Source organism: Vulpes vulpes, chromosome 8, assembly GCF_048418805.1.
Source record: "Vulpes vulpes isolate BD-2025 chromosome 8, VulVul3, whole genome shotgun sequence".
In the NCBI taxonomy this organism is placed as follows: Eukaryota; Metazoa; Chordata; class Mammalia; order Carnivora; family Canidae; genus Vulpes; species Vulpes vulpes.
In genome coordinates, this window is record NC_132787.1 from 85,807,374 (window position 1) to 85,826,841 (window position 19,468).

At 38.1% G+C, this 19,468-nt stretch overlaps 1 protein-coding gene across 1 annotated transcript in view; it reads right to left on the reverse strand.

The window, feature by feature from the left end:
- Window positions 1–19,468, reverse strand: part of TTC27 (tetratricopeptide repeat domain 27) — a 174,324-nt gene that overhangs the window by 94,592 nt on the left and 60,264 nt on the right. The window contains exon 10 of the mRNA XM_026016000.2: window positions 4,018–4,131. Coding sequence (XP_025871785.1) covers window positions 4,018–4,131 — 114 coding nt within the window. The remainder of the gene's footprint in view (window positions 1–4,017; window positions 4,132–19,468) is intronic.

A 19,468-nucleotide genomic window follows, 5' to 3' on the forward strand; every position in this document is an offset into this window, starting at 1 on the left:
CATTATTATCTCACGCTGCTCTCAATTATGAACCAGAGTGATGTGAACCACAATGACGGACTCTACACTCCACACACACCAAATGCATTCTCCCTAAGTCATCTCTTCCTCCTTCTTACCACCCAGCCTTGTAGACAGTACCAAGTTATGCTTATGATCATTTAGTAAATCTGAACATACTTCACCCAGTATTTACATCTCATTATGTATTTCCCTCCAATGTTCTCAGTTAAAAAGTCTAACTCATGCCTTACCAAAATAAGAAACATCTGGACCTTCATTGTTTAGATGCTGGGCAGGAGCTGGTACTATAGAACTGGAAACCAAACAAGCAGCAGTGAGTGAGTGATAACATGGTACCTGCAGGCATACACATTCTTTTTTTTTTTTTTTTTTTTTAAGATTTTATTTTTAAGTAATCTCTACACCCAAGGTGGGGCTCAAAATCACAATTCTGAGATCAAGAGTCAACTGCTCCACTGACTGAGCCAGACACATGCCCCCAGGCATATACATTCTTTTTTTTTTTTTTTAAGATTTTCTTTTTAACCAATCTCTACACCAAAATAGGACTCAGACCTACCATCTAAGATGTAGAGTTGCCCACTCCACCAACTGAGTCACCCAGGCATCTCCAGGCATATACATTCTTAATCCAAGATAACTTTTCTTTCTAACTAGAATATAAGTATGTGTTTTTCTTTTAAGATAAACTTTTATTTTGGAATAATTTCAGATTTCCAGAAAATTTGAAAAGTCACTATGGAGAGTTCCTATACAATCTTCACCCAATTTCTCTTGATGTTAACAAATTACCTAATCAAGATCTATTTTTCAAGACTAGGAAATTAACATTGGTCCATTACTATTAATTAAACTACAGATTTTAATTGTATTTCATTAGTTTTCCAACTAATGCCCTTTTTCTGTTCCAAGATCCAATCTAGGATACCATCTCAAATTGCCTTAGTGTCTCTGATCTGTGACAGTTTCTCAGTTCATGTTGTCCATGACCTGGATACTTTTGAAGAAGTAGCCAGATACTTTGTAGGATGTCTCTCAATTGGGTTTTTTCTGATACTGTCTTGTAATTAAACTGGTGGAACCAGTTTGGTGGGAGAATCCCACAGGGTGCTCTTCTCACCACACCCGATGATCAGAGGATATGTGAGATCATCAGACTTATTGCTGGTGCTGCTAACTTTGACCACTTGATTGAGATAGGGGTTGCCAGGTTTCTCCACTGTAAAACTACCAATGTTCTGTTTCCATACAGAAGGGATTCACTAAGCCCACCTCACATTCTAGGGCATATAAAGGTCAAACTCCACCTCCTAGAGAGGGATGTAGCTACATAAATTATTTAAACTTCTGTAAGAAAAATCTGTTCCTTCTCCCACTTATTCAATCATTCATTCATTTATAGTAGTATGGACTCATGTATTTATTTTATAACTTGGGATTATAATCAAATATTATATTTTGTTTATTTTGTTGCTCAAATTATTTTGGTCTTAGCCATTGGGTTCTCTTTCAGATTAGCTGCTGTGACCTTCTAATATGCCCTCAACCCCCCATTTTTTAAGATTTAACCACACTAAACACAGAGCTTGATGCGGGACTCAGTCTCACAACTGTGTAATTACAACCTGAGCCAAAACCCAGAGTCAGGTGCTTAACCAACTGTGTCATATAGGCACCCCCAGCTCCCTTTTTAAAATACTACCTTACTTTCTTATACTACACAAGAAGTTCTAGGCCCATCTTGTATTTTCCCTGCCTCAGCAGCTCCAGTCCTAAGATCAGCCATCTATCCAAGGAGCACTGGTCGCTACTGCTGAAGAATGGTATTTAGAAACCAAGATTTGGGCACTTAGTGTGCTCATTTGCTACTGAGGTGCCACTGCTCTAAACTTTCAATAGACAGAGCCAGGAAAGATATAGAACCTACAGATTAATCTTTGTACCTCGAGGAACATCAATAAAGTGCTCTCAACTTAGTCCATACAGGTTAAACTACTATAAAACGAAGTTTTAAAAATATACTTATTAAGCAAGACACAATTTTCTTTCTCATTTATAAATCCAATGATAAGTGAGAGCTGGTAAAAGAGCTCTGCATTCCTGAATACATGGCATCTCTGATCCAAGGTGACATTCCTATTTCTACTGACCTACAAAATAAGAAGGGACAAAATGCCAGGGAAGGGAAGGGAAGGGAAGGGAAGGGAAGGGAAGGGAAGGGAAGGGAAGAGAAGGGAAGGGAAGGGAAGGGAAGGGAAGGGAAGGGAAGGGAAGGGAAGGGAAAGGAAAGGAAATGGGCAGAAGACATGAATAGATACTTTTCCAAAGAAGCCATCCAGAAGAAAGAAAAGAAAAGAAAAGAAAAGAAAAGAAAAGAAAAGAAAAGAAAAGAAAGAAGAAAAGAAAAAAAGAAAAGAAAAAGAAAAAGAAAAAGAAAAAGAAAAAGAAAAGAAAAAAGAAAAGAAAAGAAAAGAAAAGAAAAGAAAGAAAAGAAAAGAAAAAGAAAAAAGGGCAGAAGACACGGATACTTTTCCAAAGAAGCCATCCAGATGGCTAACAGACATATGAAAAGATGCTCAAAATCACTTATCACCAGGGAAATACAAATCAAAATCACAATGAGATACTGCCTCACACCTATCAGAATGGGTAAACTTAACAACACAAGAAACAACAGGTGTTGGTGAGGATGTGGGGAAAGGGGAATCCTCTTGCACTGTTGGTTGGAATGCAAACTGGTGCAGCTACTCTGGAGAACTGTATGGAGGTGCCACAAAAAGTTAAAATATAACTGCACTAAGATTCAGCAATCGCACTACTAGGTACTTACCCAAAGAATACAAAAATACAGATTTGAAGGAGTACATGCATCCTGATGTTTACAGCAGCATTATCAACAATAGCCAGATTATGTAGAGCCCAAATGTCCATTGACTAATGAATGCATAAAGAAGATGTGGTATATATACACTGTGGAATATTACTTAAGACATCAAAAAGAATGAAATCTTGTCATCTACAGTGACATAGATGGAACTACAGGGTAGTAAACTAAGCGAAATAACTCAGTCAGAGAAAGACAAATACCATTTCAGTCCCATGTGGAATTTAAGAACGAAAACAGATGAACAAATGGTGGGGAGAGAAGAAAGTAAACTATAAGAGACTCAATGACAGAGAACAAACTGAGGATTGATGGAGCAAGGTAGCCAGAGGATGGGCTGGATGGGTGATGGGGATTAAGGAGGGTACTTGTGATGAGCAATGAGCGTTGTTATATAAGTGATGAATCACTGAATTTTTACTCCTGAAGCCAGTATTGCACTGCATGTTAACTACCTAGAATTTAAATAAAAATTTGAAAAAAAATAAATAACATCTCTGATATTGACACTTCTTAAAATTTATGGCATTTAAAAAGATAATAAAACAAAAATAAAGGGCAATCTTGTGGGTCTGAGCCCTTAACCTAGAATGTCTGTACCAAGTCCAGGTAGTGTCAGAATTTAATTAAATTGTAGGATACCCAGTTGACATCCACAAGGAAGTGGAGAAATGCTTGGTGTGGAAGATCCACACATCTGGTATCAGAAGTACTGTGAACAGAGGAACAGTATTTCTTTAGAGAGGTTAACCATTGTGGTCACAGAGCTACTAAGGGATAAAACTGAGCTTTGGAGCCAAACAAATTTTAGAACCTACACTCTAAATAACAACAAGATGAACAAAATGAAAGCCAAGCCATATCATTATTTTATATTCATAACACATATATTTGCTTACTTTTTTAAAGATTTCATTTATTTGAGAGTGTGTGCATGAGTGAGGGGAGGGACAGAAGGGGAGAGGGACAAGCAGACTCCCCGCTGAGTGGGGAGATCATGACTTGAGCCAAAGGCAGACACTTACCCAACTGAGCCACCCAAGTGCCCCATGCTTATTAACAGCAATGAAGAGTTGAAGAATAACAATAACTATCACATTAATTCTTACCTGTGTCTGCCTCATTGCCCGTTCCACTCGGCGTATGCTTCCTCTCTCAAGCTTTGTCCGGAGGATCAAGGCTGATGTCTGAATGGCCCAAAACTTTGGTTGTGAAAGCAAAAACTGATGGAAGAGTAGAAAAAACAAACATAAAAAGAAGGGATAAGCTTGGTGACCCCACTCTGATAAGTACAAAATTAATTCTTCCAAAAATATCTGCTGAATGCAGATTTGAAAATCTTCTTGGTAAAAAATAATAAAACGTGCTGTCAAATATTTTTGTGAAGAATGTGTTCATTTGAGCAGTCATTACTTAACCTAGTAGATCCAATCTACTGAATAAATCTCTTAAGGGATAAATCAAAATCTCCCCAAATTATCAAAGCATTAGGCAGACGATATCACACCAGAAATTAATAAATCTTTTTATCTCATAGATTATTTAAAAATGTGAGACAATAAACTACCTCAAAATATCTTTCTCAAATCTAAAACAAATTTTTAAACATCACCCAAACTCAAACATAAACACAAATCATTAGAAATCTGGTAACTCTTTACTTAAAAAATAACCTAATTCATAGATGCAAATACAAATCACACTTAGGTACGCAGAATGACCCCAAATTAAGTATTTGTTCCCTGAAAGGCAAAAACCTTCTTTTTTTTTTTTTACAGATTACAGTGACTGCTTTCTGGCCTTGGTTAGGGCATTGAGTCTCAGATTCAGTTAAAATGCTTTCCTAGAGGAGGCATCTTATCAAAGACTGGCCTAAGATGAAAGGTCAAAAGGTCAAACATGCAAGTACTAAGTCCTAACCCCAGAAAGCTGTGCCTGCCATGAGTTCAGAGAATGTAGCAGAAACCACTGAATATGACCACGCACGTAGTAGGGGAGAAAGTAAAAGTTCTGGGTGAGTGAAAACGGGCAAAATGTATGATGACGCAGTTGGGACTGGCTTGGGGTAATGAACAGCTTTCATTCCCTGCTGATCATCTGGAACCCATGCTGTTTCCCAGTGATCATTCACAACTGTAATTTTCAGTCAAGATTGCTGCGAAACAAGGGAAAACACTCATTTGTCAGAAAGCTGAGTATATCCTTGATCATCTGCTTGCTTCTAAAAGTCAGTGCGGAAACACCCTAGTTAATTAAGAGTTCCATTAATCATTCAAAATGTAGCTGCACATTAGAAGTGCCTAAGAAACGTGATATTTTTTTTAAAGTCAATCAGATCTCTGAGAGCAGCATCTGCCAATTGTGTTTTTTAAAACACTCCCCAGGTAATTCTTTTTTTTTTTTCTTTTTTTTTTTTTTTAATTTTTTATTTATTTATTTATGATAGTCACAGAGAGAGAGAGAGAGAGAGGCAGAGACACAGGCGGAAGGAGAAGCAGGCTCCATGCACCGGGAGCCCGATGTGGGATTCGATCCTGGGTCTCCAGGATCGCGCCCCGGGCCAAAGGCAGGCGCCAAACCGCTGCGCCACCCAGGGATCCCTCCCCAGGTAATTCTAAACTATAGCCAAGTTTAAAAACTCTGAGGCTAACCTAAAACAATAACCACTAAAAAACGCAAAAACTCAATGCTAATAGCAGTTTTTGAGTGTTTGTGACTCTAGGAATGACTGACTTCTTCACTAAGTGACTGTCATTAAGATTTCCCATGGACTGAATCATTCTAAACCCTTGTTTTATTACCAAAAAATATATTCTTTTAAAAACAATTTTAAGTTGGCTCCACACCCAGCATGGAACTTAGCACAGGGCTTGAACTCACAACAGTGATATCAAGAGTCAGATGCTTAACCAACTGAGCCACCCATGCCACCCCTACCAAAAAATACATTCTTTATCAGAATTTTAGAATGGGACCTGTATTATAAGTAATTTTTATAAGAAAAGTGCATTTATTTTAGGGTAGTCCTATCACACTGAAGGAAAATTTAAAACTAAGGCCTTGAATATTTATTTTTTGAAACTAATGTGTCCAATATTAAAGTATAATTTGAGGGAATTATAAAGTCACAATAAACACTGATTTAATTATTTTTAAAAATTGTGATAAACATTATAGTGAAGGCAATTCAAATTGAATTCAGGTAGAAATATGCAATCTTAAGTTATAGAGTCCTAGGTACTTGCATAAAAACTCATCTTGGAGTGAAAATCCTAGGTACTCACCTTAATTGAAGAGTGTATATATGTGTTTATTGTCAAAGTTTCTGAACACAATACACAAAGCCTTATCAGCAAAAGCTAAATGGTTCTAAGAACTTTATTCAGATATGTAAAGACAGAATTTATTTATGTGTTGTAAATGGTCCCCAGGTTCACTTTTGACTGTAGAGTAGATAACCGGTAAATTTTTCCTTTCTTAGAATTCAATTCTTGAATATTACCTCTTGAATAAACTTGCATTAATATTTTTTTTTAAGATTTTATTTATTTATTCTTGACAGACAGAAGGAGAGACAGAGCCAGAGACACAGGCAGAGGGAGGAGCAGGCTCCATGCACTGGGAGCCCGACGTGGGACTCGATCCCGGGTCTCCAGGATCACGCCCTGGGCCAAAGGCAGGCGCCAAACCGCTGCGCCACCCAGGAATCCCAAAACTTGCATTAATATTCAAAAAAGAACTACTAGGCTAAAATAATACAAGTATTTATTATTGGTCAAATTCATTATAACTCCAAATTCTCATCAAGGGTTAGCAGGAGGAGTGCCTAGGTGGCTCAGCCAGTTAAGCGTCTGGCTCTTGGTTGTGGCTCGGGTCATGACCTTTATGGTCCTGGGATCCAGTTCCATGCTCAGTGGGGACTCTGTTTCTCCCTCTGCCCCACCCCCTGCTCGTGCTCAGGCACACACATGCTCCTCTCTTTCTCTCTCTCTCTCTCTCGAATAAATGAATAAAATCTTAAAAAAAAAAAAAAAAAAGCAGGATATCTCTCAATGAAGTATAAATTCTATCTCAGTCCCTATAACTCTTTACTGTACCACCATGTGTTACCTGCCTGGCCCCTATAGACATCTGAATTTTCAACTCTGGATCAAGGCCAAACCCCTTATAATAAGGAAAATGAAGTACCAATGGGTGAGGCCACTTGCTCTGTGTCACACCTTCAAGTAGCTAAAGCTGATTCTAATACTTGGTCTCTTGATTCCCAGAACAAAATTTACAGTGTTTTTCAACACTTTCCCCAGATACGATTACCTTCTGGGAGTGATGATACTACCCCAGAAACTCTGGTAGAGCAATGTAAGCAGAAGAGTCAGTAAAGCACGCTGGGAAACTGCTTTGCTAAGGGAGGAGTAAGCAGAGAACACATGAGTAAGGGAGGAAGAGAATCAGTACATGGGGTCTTACCAAAACACGTTCGTTCATTAGTTCACTCCATACAAGGCTGTGTGCATAAGGCCCCAGGGACAAACTAGCAAGACAGACAAATGAGATCCCTGCACTCACATAATTTACATTCTAATGTAATGTGGATTAGGTAATCTTATCCTTTTATAACTAACTGAGCAAATTAAAATATTTTATCCCCTTAAAATATACTTTATCAGATTAGCCTATAACCTTATCTTGTTAGCCTCCATTAACTAAAAATCTACAAGAAGAATGGCTTTAGCAACATAAATAGGTGCATATGGTCCTATAAAGAGATATATGATGAGGTAAAAGACATTAAAAAATGATTCAAATGTGTAACACTATTTGATCTCAAGAATTTTCAAAGGAAAGAGATCTTTTCATAAAGTAAATCTGCCAAGTGATTCTACTACCCACAGTGGGTTGCAGCATCACTGACTTACTTTCTCTGCATCTGATTGAACAAACTGTCTCTAACCTTGTGACAGGAGAGAAGAGCACAGAGCGAAGGGCTCTGTGGCACAGTAGGAACATTCTCCAAGCCAGGGACAACTTGTTCAGAATCCCAGCTCTACTATATGAGATTAGCTGAATGACCTTGGGAAGTTACTTGACCTCCCAGGGTCTCTAAAACAGCAGTAACAATCTCTCACAGGTCATAAAGATTAAATATGAATTAGGTAAAACTTAACAAACTCTGAGAGTACCCACTGAAGCAGCCCCGGCCCCACCCCCACCCCCGGATTCCTCTTCCTGTAATGCTTTCTCTCAACCCTGACAGAAAAACACCATCCAGAGCGAGCACAGGATATGGCACTACCCTCTGAGAGGTTCAGGACACGCTATCCCCAAAATATGGCACCTGAGCATTTTGAATATTCTAAGCCAAAGGAGTCTGAGAAAACAGCAGAAGCAGGAAGATCACTCTGACCTTCCCCCCACTCCTCTGCCCTGAAACATCATAAAGCCCTCATCCTCCCTATTTCCAGAGGTAAGGAGCATCCTTTACACCTACACCTCACACTCTCTGACCTATCACATTCCTTCATGAGGCCCACTCTTCATCAAACCAAGTGTAAAAGTACTTGGGTTTAACTGTTTCATCAGGTCTTTGTTTTCTTATGAAGTGTCCCATGTCACACACACACAAAACAAAACAAAAACAAATACCAGTATTAAATAAACCTGTGTGCTTTTCTCATGTTAATCTGTCAGGTTAATTTGCAGACTCAGCCCTAAGAGGTCAAAGAAAACTCGTTCTCCCCTATGGCTCCTAACCACACTGGTGACCTTACCAATGACATGGTAGGATACAGATCATCAGCTCAGGCCACGGGCTTGTCAGAGTTAAAGCCCAGCTTGAAGGTTTCCACACCAAATAGGGAGATATTTTCCTCAAAAAAACAACAAAATCAGACTGTTTTCTTCGCTGGCATGAGAAAAAGAGTTTGCCTGAGACTTTTATGTGAAGGTCAAGCAAAACATTCTCACTAAACAGTGAGAGTAAAATGCAATCTGACAAAGAAACATTTGAAAAGCTTTAAAGAAGGAACTGGCTGGATAATGGTATCACTGAAGAATGCATTTATCTTATATCTGTTTGGCCAAGAGATATAAAGACTTGGGAAAGTCTTTCTAAAAGGAGGTAACTGTAGATAGGCTGTGTTTAATATATTTTATAGAACTCTGCTGCCCACAACGTAAGTCAATTGTAATTAGGCAAGAAAAAGATAATTCAAGGGGGGATATGTGCTATAATGCTCTACCAACTTAAGAAGAAAATGTTATTTTCAAGAAATATCCAATCTAGTAATTCACCAAGCAAACCCAATGGTGAAAGCCCCAACCTAACCACCCAGGCAGGCAGGAAGCTGGCTGATGAGGACTCAAGCTTGGCTGTCCAGACCCAAGGGCAGAGCTGATCCAGAGTCTCCACCACATCCCCGGCCAGAGTAGTCTTCATTCCACTCAACTTCCGACCTAAGAATGACTACCCAACCAGCTGCCTCACCCTCCAGGTGTTGGCTCAAATGCCACCTCCGCAGAGAGCCTTTCCTAAATATCTCCATCTCTACTCCATGACTCTCCAACCGCTGCATGCAGGTTGATTCCTCCAGAGCAGAGGCCCCAGCCTGGCACACTGCAAGCATTCAAAGGAAGACATAAAGAAAGGGACAGAGAAAGAAACTTTATATTTGTCATCATTTACACAGGAGCAAAAGGTTATGTACAAAGACGCTTCCTCTGGAAAAGAAATGGAAATTGACAGTGACTGGCACTTATGAAAATCACCTGCCACATTTTTTTTTCTGACATTCCCCCAAGAGATTTGGAGAAATACTCTACCCCAAAGGACACAACATAGTAAATAATAGTTGGGTATCATGAGATACTATCTTTATTACTATAACCCAGGTATACTGTGGATTATATAGGCTTTTGTGAAGCTCAGAAACTTAAACATTACTTTATAGTACTTTTTCCTTACAACAATATGCTCCAAATGCCAAATAAAATAAGCTTACAAGTTTCTGAAAATAAGTCATTCCTAACTTGTGGCCTACAACATATTTTGAAAGAAGAGGCATGGCAGAGTGGGAAAATGCCCTGAAAAAAGAACTAGACTCTAGACCAGACTCTCCACCAATTAGCTGCATAAGTCTTGGGAAAGGCACTGGCCATTTTAGCCCTCCTTTTCTTCATCTATACAATGATGGGATTCGATCTGATGGTCTCTAAGGTTGCTGTCAGCTAGAAAGTTTTAATAAAATTCCATTTGTTTTATAGCAAATAATAAGGCTCCAAATAATTCATTATGATACTTTGTTCCAATCTACAATTTAAGGTGAATTCTTTCTTAAACTAGCTTGGATTCCTCCACCTTCCCAGCCATTCTCTATATGCCCCCTAAATAAGTGGATTAACTTCTCTTGCACTAAGATGTATCTTATCTATAAAGAGAAAAAAAACTGGACTAAACAGTGACCAAAGCTTATACCACTTACAAAATTCTGTCATAATGATGGGCAGCCTGGTGACTCAGTGGTTTAGCACCGCCTTCAGCCCAGGGCGTGACCTGGAGACCCAGGATTGAGTCCCATGTCAGGTTCCCTCAGCCTATGTCTCTGTCTCTCTCTCTCTGTGGCTCATGAATGAATGAATAAATTCTTAAAAAAAAAAAATCTGTCATAATAAAAGGAAAATAATGACATGAATTCCCAAGTTCATCTTTGCTGAATTTTGGTTATTCTATATTTTTAATTAACAATAATTTGATTGTAACTATTATAGATTTCAAATTCACCAAAATACCCTACAAAGTTTATTAAATCCCAGTGAAAGTTCTTAACTCAATATAAGAGAAATACTTGAGAACACCTAATCTTTCAGAGGCTAAAAAATAGTAAAATAAAGGAAGATGTTGGCAAATACCAAATGCTGACTTATCAGATCAGGAATACTGAGGTGTCTCACATAGACAAGGCTAAATGAACACACAGTTTCAGCATTGATAATGAAAAGCAGTGAGTGACTGAATATATAGTACCTAAATATAAGCTGACAAAATTTTTTATTAGCCTTGTATTCTAGCAAAGGACAATATATCAGAGATTAACAAATTGTGAAATTCTATTGACTAGTCCATGTTCATGACAGATACTTGACAGTATCTTTGGATGGATGAGGAAATCTGGGCATTAAAAAAAGCATCCACAAAAATAAAAACAAAAGCAAACAGACAAAAAAAAAAAAAAGCAACCTCAAAAAACTAAACACAGAATTACACATGATCCAGCAATTTCATTTCTGGATAAATGCCCAAAGGAAATAAAAGGAGGGTCTTGAATAGATATGAATAGATATTTGCATTCCAGTAGTTCATGACAGCATTATTCACAATAGCTGTAAGGCAGAAACAACTCAAATATTAACTGACAGGAAAATGATAAACCAAATGTGGTGTGTTTGTATAATATATATAATGTATAATATATAATATATATATATTTCAGCCTTAAAAAAGTAGATTCTGATACACACTACAACATGGATGAAACTTGAAGGCCTTATTCTAATTGAAATAAGCCTGACACAAAAGGACAAATATTTTATGATTGTATGAGGCACCTAAAATACTGCAACACATGGAGACAGGAAATAGAATGTGATTGTTGCCAGCCTAGGGGGAAGAAAGTATAGGGAGCCAGTGTTTAATGGGTACAGAGTTTCAGTGAGGTAGGGGTGATAAAAAAAAAAAAGTTCTGGAGATGGAAAGTGCTGATAATTACATAAGAGCAGGGGATCCCTGGGTGGCGCAGCGGTTTGGCGCCTGCCTTTGGCCCAGGGCGCGATCCTGGAGACCCGGGATCGAATCCCACATCAGGCTCCCGGTGCATGGAGCCTGCTTCTTCCTCCGCCTGTGTCTCTGCCTCTCTCTCTCTCTCTCTGTGACTATCATAAAAAAAAAAAAAAAAAAAAAAATTACGTAAGAGCATAAATGTCCTTAATGTCACTGAATTGTACACTTAGAGACTGAGCCCCAAGTCAGCCTCTGCGCTGGGTATGGAGTCTGCTTAAGATTCTCTCTCTCCTCTGCCTCTGCCCCTCCTATCACCCCTCTCTCTCTCCCTCTCTAAATATATATATATATATTATATTCAGCCCAGGGCGTGATCCCTGAGTCCCAGGATCAAGTGCGACATCGGGTTCCCTGCATGGAGCCTGCTTCTCCCTCTGCCTGTGTCTCTGCCTGTGTCTCTGCCTGTCTCTCTCATGAATAAATAAAATTTTTTAAAAATTAAAAAATAAACATAGGGGTATATGTATCCCTTTGAATTAGTATTTTCATATTCTTTGAAATACCCAGTAGAGCAACTGCTGGATCATAAAGCAGTTCTATTTTTAACTTTTTGAAGAACCTCCATACTCTTCTCCAGAGTGGCTGCACGTTTGCATTCCCACCAACAGTGTGGAGGGGATTCCCCTTTCTCCACATCCTCACCAACACCTGTTGTTTCTTGTGCTGTTGAGTTTAGCCATTCTGACAGATGTGAGGTGATGCCTCATTATAATTTTGATTTGTATTTCCCTGATGATGAGTGATACTGAGCATCTTTTCAATGTCTGTTGGCCATGTGTATGTCTTTTTTAGAGAAATGTCTGTTCATACTTTCTGATCATTTTTTAATTGGATTGTTTTCTAGGTGTTGAGTTTTATAACTTTTGGATACTAACCCTTTATTGGATATGCCATTTGCAAATAGCTTCTCCCATTCCATAGGTTACTTTTTAGTTTTGTTGACTGTTTAGTTTGCTGTGCAGAAGCTTTTTACTGTGATGTAGTCCTAATAGTTTATTTTTGCTTTTGTTTCCCTGGCACCTCAGGAAACATCTATAAAGATGTTGTTATGGCTGATGTCAGAGAAATTACTGCTTGAGATCTCTTCTAGGATTTTTATGGTTTCTGGTCTCTCATTTAGGCCTTTCATCCATTTTGAATTTATTTTTGTGCATGGTGTAAGAAAGTGGTCCAGTTTCACTCTTCTGCACATTGCTGTCCAATTTTGCCAACACCATTTGTTGAAGAGATTGTCTTTTTCCCTTTGGATATTCTTTCCTACTTTGCCAAAGATTAATTGACCATATAGCTGTGGGTTCATTTCTGCGTTTCTTATTCTATTCCATTGATCTATGTGTCCATTTTTGAGCCAGTACCATACTGTTTTGATTATTATACCTTTGTAATATAACTTGAATTGTCATGCCTCCAGCTTTGCTTTTCTTTTTCAAGATTACTTTGACTATTCGGTGTCTTTTAGAGTCCCATACAAATTTTAGAATTGTTTGTTCTGGTTCTGTGAAAAATGTGAAAAATGCTGGTGCTATTTTGATAGGGATTACATTAAATGTGTAGATTGCTTTGGGCAGTATCGACATTTTAACAATGTTTTGTTCTTCCAATGCATGAGCATGGAATATGCTCCATTTCTTTGTGTCCTCTTCAATTGCTTTAATCAGTGTTTTATAGTTTTCAGAGTACAGCATGTTCACCTCTTTGGTGAGGTTTATTCCTAAGTATCTTATGGGTTTTGGAGCAACTATAAATGGAATTGTTTTCTTAATTTCTCTTTCTGCTGCTTCATTATTAGTATATTTAAATGCCACAGATTTCTGAGATTGATTTTGTATCCTGTTACTTGACTGAGTTTATCACTTCCAACAGTTCTTTGGTGGAGTCTTTTGGTTTTCTATATATAGTATCATGCAATCTGCAAATAGTGGAAATTTTACTTCTTCCTTACTGATTTGAAGGCCTTGACAACGGTAGCTCTTAAACAGGATTTTATTCATCCTCCAGGAGAGCAAGGTGCCCGCTTTCTAAAGGTATGGAGTACACCAACACCCCTTAATACTTCCCTCAAAATGGGAAATCACTCAAAACACAATTAACCTGTGGACCATTCCACCTAAGCTTTCTGGTAGAGCTCAAACTCCGAAGGCACACCTTAGTCACTCACCCATAAATAGGCACTGACCCTAGTTATCTTAAAATTAAAATGCCTAATACTGGCTAGCTCTGTGCACTGGCAAACAGCAGTTGGACACAGCAGTAAGCTTTTCCCTTGTACAAATACTCAATTTAAAAAAAAAAAAAATACTCAATTTATTAGAATTCTTCCCAAGTAATACAAACCCAAGTGATGTCCCACTATGTTTAAGCCATGTCCTTGTAGACTTCCAGGTATCTGGCAGCTCCATCCTATTATCTGGTGAAGTATCTAGATAGCATTAATTTCAAGTTAGAAAACAACTGGCTGCACGATAAAGCATACTGTTCTATCTCTATTGCACCAGAGAACTCCTTACAACCAAAAATATTACATTTATCTTTGTTAAGATAAACAAAAACATACAAAATCATCTAGACATATGGCAAAAATGTGTTGTGAGGGGTGCCTGAGTGGCTCAGTTGGTTAAGCATCTGCCTTCAGCTCAGGTCAGGATCTCAGGGGAACTAGCCCTGCATCGGGCTCTCTACTCAGCAGGAAGTCCGCTTCTTCCTCTCCCTCTGCACCTCCTCTGCTCGTGCTCACTCTCCCTCTCGCTCTCAAATACCTAAAATCTTTTTAAAAATTTGTGCTGTGAGAACAAGCTATGATAAATGCTTCTGAGCTGTTTGCAAGAAACTCTCACTTTTTTCATATAGTCATGAGTGGGTCATCCTGCATCTTGATACTTCTGCCATTGATAGGTTTAAAGAAATAAATCATATTATTCCCAAGCTAGGCACTAACACAAATGATAAGTTTGGAAGTTCATAATTTATCTTCATGTAGACTACATGGAAAAGAGATTCTAACACTTAAGTGAGCTTAATACATTCATACAAGAAATTGGAATGAAATTAACAGAAAAAGTATTTTATGTAAGAAATTCTAGTGTGGTTAAAATGTGCTGAGAAAAAAAAATGTGCTGAGAAAAGGTGCTTTATTCATTTTCTTAAAGATACTATTCTTTCAGGACCCCTAGGTAGCTCAGCAGTTGAGCAGTTGAGTGTCTACCTTTGGTTCTGGTCGTGATCCGGGAGTCACAGGATCAAGTTCCACATCAGGCTCCCTGCACGGAGCCTGCTCCCATCCCTCTGCCTATGTCTCTGCCTCTCTCTCTCTCTCTCTGTGTCTCTCATGAATAAATAAAATCTTAAAAAAAAAAATACTATTCCTTCGAAATACTGGAAATGACCATAGCAATTCATCTGACTATGAATGTAAGTGCCCTATGTGACTCTTTCCATGTATTTTTCAGTTTGATGTAGTAAAGAAATGGCTGCTAGATCCGATTTTTTAATTAAAACATTTATATATATTATATATGTAAATATACAATGAATTTTCACAGTCTAAGCAGACATATGTCACCAGCACTCAGATCAAGAAACATTACCTGCATCCTACTATTCTGCTCATTGTCTGTTCTGGTCATTTCCCTGTCCCTCTGTAGGGGTAACCTGACTTGTAGAGAGATCAGTGTGTATGCTTTTTTACTTTATACAAATGGAATCACAGAGTACTCTTGTATCTGATTTCTTCTACTCAACATTATGTTTGAAAGATTCATCCACATAGTTACATAGAGTTGTAGAATTCATTTCATTAATGCATAATATTCCATTGCAAAAATATACAGTTTATTTAACCATCATATCAATAATAGGCATTTATGCAGTTTCCAATTTGGGGCTAATACAAATGTGCTATGAACATTCTAGATGTGCTACCAGAATGTATGATTATGCATCCCTTAAGACATGTTCTTTAGGTGAACATGAGCAAGTATTTCTGTTGGGTATATACTTAGGGGTGAAACTGCAAGGTCATAGAATATGAATATATTTAGCTTTCATAGTTCCTCCCAATCTTCTAAAAGGTTAATCCCCTCAACATTCTTACTAGAAATATTAGAGACCCTTGTTGCTTCACATCCTTATGACATTCAATACTGTTTTGCATTTTAGCCGTTCTTGTGGGTATGTAGTAGTATTTCATTATGGTTTTATTTTTTATTTTTTTTAAATGAGTTGTCCAGCCCTTGAAAGACATGGAGGAGGGGCACCTGGGGGGCTCTGTGGTTGAGCGCCTGCCTTTGGCTCAGGGCGTGATCCCAGGATCCAGGATCAAGTCCCACACTGGGCTCCTGGCAGGGAGCCTGCTTCTCCCTCTGCCTATGTCTCTGCCCCTCTCTCTGTCTCTCATGAATAAATAAATAAAACCTAAAAAAAAAAAAAAAAAAGACACGGAGGAATCTCTTTTTTGAAGATTTCTATTTATTTAAGAGAGACAGAAAGAGATAGAGCACTCACAAGTCAGGGGAGGAGCAGAGGGAGAAGCAGACTCCCTGCTGAGCAGGGAGCCAGATGCAGGACTCGATCCAGGACCCTGGGATCATGGGTCCTGGATCCATGAACCATGAGCCACCCAGGTCCCCTTCATTATGGTTTTAATGTGTGCATTTCTCTAACCACTAATAAAGCTGAGCACCTTTTAATATGCTAATGACCACTGCAAAGTCTATTAAGCCCTTGTTGAAGTCCTTTGCCTCTTTTTTTCTACTGGGTTGTCAGAATTTTTCTTAATAATTTATCAAGTTTATATTTTTTTAATACAAGTACCTTTTTGTTGGAGGAGGATAATATGTTATTTATTTTTTTTTTTAAGATGTTATTTATTTATTCATGAGAGACACAGAGAGAGAGGCAGAGACACAGGCAGAGGGAGAAGCAGGCTCCATGCAGGGAGCCCAACATGGGACTCAATCCTGGGTCTCCAGGATCAGGCCCTGGGCTGAAGTGGCCCTAAACTGCTGAGCCACCCGGGCTGCCCTGTTATTTATATTCTTGACAAACATTCATGTAACACATACAATGTGCTGGCAAGGCAGTGGTCTAAGTCCTTCACAAATATCAATGGCATCTTTTGATAAAGAGAAGTGCTTAATATTAATGTGGTCCAATTTATCATTTTTGTTTTATGGTTAGAGCTTTATTGTACTGTCCTAAGGTCTTAAAGATGTTCTATATTTTTTCCTCTAACAGCCTGACAGTTTTGCTTTTCAATTTTATATATTCAGGCTGGAATTGATTTTTACATATACAATATGATATAGGGTTTAAGATAGCTTTTTCTATATAGATATAAATCATCCAACACCATTTACTGAAAAGCCTACTCTTTTTCATTGTATTGCAATGCCAACTTTGTCATAAATCAGATGAACCGTGTATGTATGGATCTGTTTCTGGACTATTTGTTCTACTGGTTGGTTCGTATTTTCTTATGTCAAAATGTCTTAATTCAATGTTTCTCAAACTTTAAACTGCCTAAGAATTACATGGAGAAATTGTTAAAATACAGACTTTTTGGACTCAACCCCAGAGATTCTGATTCCATAAGGGGTTGAGATAGAGCTGCATTTCTCACAGGCTCCCAGGTGATGCTGATGCTGCCAGCCCAAGGACCACAATATGATAAACAATAATATAGTTCTGTAACAGGGCTTGCTATCTGGCAATGTAAATAGGTCAGCTCAGTTCTTCACAACTGCCTTAGCTATTCTTAGCCCTTTACATTTCCATATGAATTTTAAAGTAAGCTTGTGTTCCACAAAACCAAAAAAACAATAGCAACAACTATAAAAACAAAATATCAAACTCTGGGATTCTGTTAGAGATTGCACTGATTATATAATTTGAGAGGTTAATTTGAAAAGACTTGAAATTTTAAAATATTGAGTCCTCCATGAATACAGCAGATGCCCCCATTTAAGTCTTCACTAATCTCTCTTATAAGGTTTTGTAGATTTTAGGATAGAGGTCTTCTAAATCTTCTGAAAGATTTATTTCTTGAAAGTTCATGTCTTTGACCTTTATTGTAGGTGCTATCTTTTTTCTCTTTGTAATGTTTTTTTTTTTTTAATTGTGGTAAAATACGTAGAACATAAAAATTACTATCTTAAAGTAGATAAGATGGTAAAGTAGGCTCCACCTCCAGCGCAGAGCCCAGTGCAGAGCTTTGAACTCACAACTCTAAGATCAAGACTTGAACTGAGATCAAGAGTAGGATGCATAATTGATTGAGCCACCCAGGCACCCCGCCATCTTTTTTTTTTAAGATTGATTGATTGATTTGAGAGAGAGAGAGGGCACGAGCATGGAAGCAGGGGAGGGACAAAGGAAGAGGGAAGGGGAGAATCCTCAAGTAGATTCCCCACTGAGCACAGAGACCAACTTGGGGCTCAATCCCAGAGCCCTAAGATTATGACCTGAGCATAAATCCAGAGTTAGATGCTTAACCAACTGAGCCACCTAGATGCCCAAGGCACTCCACCATCTTAACCATTTTTTTATCATCTTGTTTCTGTTTCTTTCATTTTATACTTTTAAACCATTTTTAAGTTTATAGTTAAGTACATTTACATGGTTGTCCAACTAATCTCCAGGACTCTTTCCATCTTGTACCTGAAACCCTGTACCCATTAAACATCAAGTCTCCAATAATCTCTGCGCCTGGCAATCACCATTCTACTTCTGATTCTATGCATTTGACTATTCTAAGTACCTCAGGTAAGTGGAACCATATGGTTGTATATGCTATCTTTTTAAAGTCTATCTATTTTTACTTAGAATCTGCTTACTCAAGTAATTTGATGAAATACTGAATCACAGAAGTATGACTTCTAGCTAAACATCCAATAAAAAAAAAAAAGCAGTAGCAGCAGCGTAAGAAATTTGGAGTGTTCAACTCACAGTACTTTGAAAATTATTTTTTTTATTTTTTTTTTATTTATTTATGATAGTCACAGAGAGAGAGAGAGAGAGAGAGAGAGGCAGAGACACAGGCAGAGGGAGAAGCAGGCTCCACGCACCGGGAGCCCGACGTGGGATTCTATCCCGGGTCTCCAGGATCGCGCCCTGGGCCAAAGGCAGGCGCCAAACAGCTGCGCCACCCAGGGATCCCCAGTACTTTGAAAATTAGGACAGTGCTAAAGAATGCTGTGTCATTTGCAACCATACACTTGTATAAGAGATGTAATTCTCACCACTTTCACACTCCAGGGCAAAGGTCAGAAACCACCTAAATGTGAGTGGTAACATTTGTGTGACTGTTTTAAGAAAAGTTCTCTCAAAAAAATAAAAAATAAAAAATAAGAAAAGTTCTCTCATTTCTCAACTCTCATTGACCAAAATCTATGAAAGGCGATTCACTGATCCAGCAAGCTTTTATAAGTGTACAATATTCATGTACTCTATAATATTCATTAATATTACTAATTCATATTTATATAAATTTATAACATATACTCTAAATATTATTACTATGATAGCTGAAATAAACTCTAATAATATCTTTTACTTTTACTTATATGTTTTATAAGTTAAAGAATCAATTCACTTAAGCAAGTGTTCACAAGCAGATACTTTGAGAGCAAAAGGAAAACTGTTCTGCATGCCTCAGCAGGAGCTTATCACTTTAAGATACACCACCTGGGCTGGTGCTCAGACTCATTCTAAAAGAACTAACCTAACATACT